Below are 4,793 nucleotides of genomic sequence, written 5' to 3'. Positions count from 1 at the left end.
TATATATATATATATATATATATATATATATATATATATATTATTTTTTTACATGATTATGTTATTTTCATGGAATTAATCACGAAGATCTTTTTTGACAGTTGAAATTAATCTTTTATAATTTTTTCATAAGTATGAAAATCAAATTTTTGTTTATAAATTAAGATTGCAGTGAGTAATATTAAGAGCACTCATAAAACTAAATCTTAATTTCACTAATCATAATTAGAAATTTAGAACCAGGTAGCACAAGTAAATCAATCAATCACATAGTGGCGGCAGACAGTTATAAAGTTGGTTAAAATAATTTTTATCTGCGTTTCGATTCCGATTTGGTATATCAATCTCCAAATCTTCCTCAATGTTCCATAGCAACACTCTACCGATCTCAATCTCCGACGACGAAACCGATGAACTAGGTCGAATGCGCGTTCGTGCTCGCCGTAAACGGAAGAAACTCGGTAACAAACGTTTCTTCAAGAAGCTTCTTGTTAAATACTGGATGTTACTCATCATTATTCCAGCTGCGTTTTTACTCTTTTACGAAATTACACGAATTGGTTTAAGACCTGGTAGTTCTAGTTCTTCTTCCAACAATGCTTCAACAACGAGGAATCAAGATCATGATGATCGATCTAAAGATACCATTGTTAAAACTAACTTGAATCGTCTTGATCCTACTACTCATGTTGTTGCTGGTGTTAGAGAACGTAAGTCCCCCAATCTAAAACTCTTTTTCTTCATTTTTAATTAATTGATTTTGAGTAAATTGATTTTAAGTGAGTTGAATAATAAATTTGAGTCTGAAAATTAATTCTACAATCAAAAGCTCTAATTTTTAGCTTAAAGTTAGAATCAATTCTAGTCGAGAGCAACCAATTGTGGAATCAAATATACAGCGAGTGATGCTGATTAGAATTTGTTAGAACTTGTAGCTTTCGACTATGAAGCACGGTCACTCCTTGGATTAGGCGTGTCCCAGTGTCGGTGTCGACACAACACCTATGATTACACTAAATTATATCATTGTCTCAAATTATCATCCGTGTCGGTGTCCGGTGTCAGTGTCTATGTCCGTGCTTCATAGGCTTTCGACTTAAAAAGTGTTTTTTACACTCAAATTCTTCGTTCAACTCACTTTTATGGAGATGCATTCAAACATAAACAAAGCATATCATAAAAGTTAGTGTATGTTTGGATTGGGCGTAGATCACCCATTGTAACTTCTCAATGCATGTGGGCTATGCTTTTGTTAAATTTTCGTAGTGTAGCTTTTGCACTACCGTGACTTCGGGACGCTCGAATTCATTGCCAACCCATACACTTGGTTGATTTGCTTGCGGGTTTATGTTTGAATTTAAAAAAGTAAGTTCATTATTTGATGTAAGTAACAAAAAAACGTCCGGAGTCCATAGCTCCAGTTTTCAGCTTGAATTAGAATCCATTCTAGAAGCAAAAACAATTCTCCACGAAGGCATTCAAACATGTCAAAATCAATTGTGTTTTTAGAAATGCTTTTGTTGGTATGTAGAAATAAGACTGTATATTTTGTAGTAAGGAGAGTAGACATGTAGATTTTGTAGTAAAGAGAGTAAATCAGATGGAGGGTAATTAAATCACTAGAGGCAGAGGGGAAGACCTACAAAAACTAAATGGAAAACTATTATGAAATGTCTAGGGATTAATGAGTTGGGTTAAGATATGTGAGAGAACATTATGGCTTGATTTTTGTTGTTTGTAGAAATACCTTTGTTGGACTATCATAAAAATGAATTCAAACAGGCACTTATTTTTACTGTCCTTAATTCTTTCATTTCACTTCTGGGAATGAGCGAGGTTGTGTATTTTATTTTGATAAAACTTAAGGAGGACGATGTTGTTTATGACCTGTGAGTTAATTTTATCAGGTTGTTTGAAGCTTCTACCACCTGAAAAACTTGAGCAACTAGAGATTACCGTGGAAGAAGAATCTAGTTTACCTATTGGTAAAGTCTTGTATATGTCAGCGACTGATGCGTCTTTAATAGGAGGGAATGCTACATTGTCTCAATTGCGTGCAGAGGATACGAGTTTTAATTTATTTACTGGAAATCAAACATTTGAGGAAAGAGATAGAAGTTTTGAGGTGATTAGCGCTGCTTATATTATTTTCTCCCAGATTAATTTCAATTCACATTTTTTGCTACTTGTTTGCCCTACTGGATACGCTTGGTTGTAGTTATATATTATTATAAGTAATATATTGTTTGGTTTGTTTCTTCATTGTATAGGTGAAAGAAACTACGACGGCACATTGTGGGTTCTACAGTGCGAATGGTGGGTTTAGAATATCAGATAAAGATAAAAGTTTCATGCAAGGTTGCAAAGTGGTGGTATCTACTTGTGCATTTGGTGGCGGAGATGATCTCTATCAACCGATTGGAATGTCAGAGGCTTCACTTAAGAAGGTTATTTAAGTAGTATAGACTTTATTCTTGACATATCTTAGAAGTCAATAATCTTATTTGCCAAATCTATTTAGTGGTATGCAGGTTTGCTATGTAGCATTCTGGGATGAAATCACACTAAAAGCGCAGGAATTAGTGGGTCGCAGAGTTGGGGATAATGGATTTGTTGGAAAGTGGCGTGTTATTGTCGTTCAGGATCTTCCTTTTTCTGATCAAAGGTTGAATGGTAAAATTCCCAAGGTATTAAATCTTTGATGCCCACTTCTCTTTCTATACATCATTTGCTACATTTTGATTATGTTTCATATGCATAGTTTGTGTTGCTGCACTTTCACATGCCCCTGCCAAATGTTCTCACAAGATTCCTAATTTTTCCATTCGCTGATATGTGAATCATGTACAAAATATTTGTTGTCTTCATTAACCCCATGGGGGTACTTTCCTCTTAAGAAAGCTTTTTTTGTTATTTGTTTCCTTTTTCAACCACGTGTGGGCTTGGATATCTTTCAGATGTTAAGCCATCGCCTTTTCCCTCAAGCAAAATACTCTATTTGGGTAGACTCCAAGTCCCAATTTAGGAGGGACCCACTGGGTGTGTTGGAAGCACTCCTTTGGCGCACAAGTTCTGTACTTGCCATATCAGAACATGGAGCTCGTAGTAGTGTCTATGATGAGGCTAAGGCTGTTGTCAAGAAAAACAAAGCGAAGCCAGAGGAAGTTGAAGTGCAACTGAATCAATACAGAAAAGATGGCATGCCTGTAGACAAGAGATTTAATGGAAAGAAAGGTATAAACTGATTATATTTTCATTAGCTAACAGTAATTTTAACATTTTGTCTTCTTTTCTTCATGCAGAAAAATTTCTGTTCTGTTTTATCCAAGATTTTGCTGTCATATTTTCAATTGATATTGTCGATAGGCTATAGTTGTATGTATGTTGGTAGATGCCAATCTTCTCATCTAGTCTGTTGAAAAACTTTGAGTTCCACTGATTCAACTTTTTATCAATCATTGCATTGCACCAATATTTTATAATGTTGAATCAAACTTGTTTTTGCAGCTCTATGTGAAGCCTCTGTTATCGTGAGGAAGCATACACCACTAACTAATCTATTGATGTGCGTCTGGTTTAATGAGGTGGTTCGCTTCACGTCTAGGGATCAGCTCAGCTTCCCATATGTTCTCTGGCGGTTGAAAGCATTTAAAAATATTAACATGTTCCCTGTCTGCACTCGCAAGGATCTGGTCAATAGCATGGGACACATCCGCAAAGCAAAACCATTGCAAAACTGATTTAGTTAAATTTGGTTGAAGCAATGCCTAGCTGTAGTTTTCTAACTTATTCCTTATTTCATTTGTTCATTAGCCAATTCAAATCAGGTATATGTGTTATTTTTCTTGTCCATCTCTCTTCCTCTCCTCTCATAATCGGTATAGGTTATAGTTTGTACTGATTGTTTACTATGAGCTCTTTGAGTAGGTGCTATTCCAGAAAAGAGATTTTGCTTTGGATTTGTTTTCTGGCACAGATTTCTGCGATAACACCAATATTTTTTAAGTGAAAATAAATAAATCAGCAATACGTAGTTGTTAGAATAAACCTCCCTGCCATTACCATTTTTGAAGTGGGATCTAATGGCAAGGATAATGATCAAGGTTAAAACACACAATGAAGCAGTTGTCCCCAGCAAATCTACAGATGCAATAAATGCCTTGTCACCGTGAAAAGAAGCCCTTTAGGTTATTCCTGGGTCAGGTCCAATGTCCCCCAGTCTTTGTATCTGTTTGTTTTTATTTATTATATTTTCTATTTGGCTTAAAAAAAATAAAAAATAAAAACCTTTAGGATTTAGTTAAGAGTTTGGAGGGGAGGGAAGGGAAGGGAAGGGAAGGGGAGACCTTGGGGGTGGAAAATAAAAGGGAAAATAGAGAAATTTTTCACATTTTTTGAAATAATATTTATTGCTTATAATTAATATTTTTTAATTTTAAGGTGGTTTTGTATTGTGAAGAAAAATGAGCCCTCAAAGTTCCCTCCTCTCAAACTCATTTGTTTCTTCCACTCCTCCTTTCTTTTTTTCCAAAGTATCACATCTCTTTGTCTTCAAATTCGCAAACGGAGTCTTATAGTCTTGAGCTAGTAAAGTTGCTTAATGAAGGATGAACCCGTTTAAAGCTTTTATAGCTGGATATTTTTATGAGGAAAATAGTTTCCAAGGTTTTAAAGACTATACAAAGCTTGACTGGTCCCGAAAAAGAATGTAGAAACAATGAAAGGGTGTCTTTCCAATTCTATTATGTCGAGTAATTTTTACTTAGATTTTTTTATGTAAAAATAAAAAATAA

General features: G+C 34.8%; 1 protein-coding gene across 1 annotated transcript; it reads left to right on the top strand.

The window, feature by feature from the left end:
• The first annotated feature begins 215 nt into the window (after positions 1-215).
• LOC11414257 (probable hexosyltransferase MUCI70) lies at positions 216-3,961 on the top strand. Its single transcript, XM_003589255.4, has 6 exons — positions 216-710; positions 1,908-2,125; positions 2,271-2,447; positions 2,532-2,687; positions 2,958-3,234; positions 3,508-3,961. The coding sequence occupies exons 1-6, from the start codon at positions 362-364 to the stop codon at positions 3,738-3,740; spliced, it is 1,410 nt and encodes a 469-aa protein (XP_003589303.2). The 5' UTR covers positions 216-361; the 3' UTR covers positions 3,741-3,961.
• The last annotated feature ends 832 nt before the right edge of the window (positions 3,962-4,793 follow it).

The sequence above is a fragment of the Medicago truncatula genome, chromosome 1 (assembly GCF_003473485.1).
Source record: "Medicago truncatula cultivar Jemalong A17 chromosome 1, MtrunA17r5.0-ANR, whole genome shotgun sequence".
Classification (NCBI taxonomy): domain Eukaryota; kingdom Viridiplantae; phylum Streptophyta; class Magnoliopsida; order Fabales; family Fabaceae; genus Medicago; species Medicago truncatula.
The sequence above is the reverse complement of the archived record's forward strand: the minus strand, read 5'-3'. Positions and strand labels throughout refer to the sequence as shown.

Coding starts and splice junctions, on each gene's coding strand:
- LOC11414257 (XM_003589255.4), top strand. CDS start 362: ATGTTCCATAGCAACACTCTACCGATCTCAATCTCCGACGACGAAACC. Junction 2,126..2,270: donor AAAGAGATAGAAGTTTTGAG/GTGATTAGCGCT, acceptor TTCATTGTATAG/GTGAAAGAAACTACGACGGC. Junction 2,688..2,957: donor TGAATGGTAAAATTCCCAAG/GTATTAAATCTT, acceptor GATATCTTTCAG/ATGTTAAGCCATCGCCTTTT.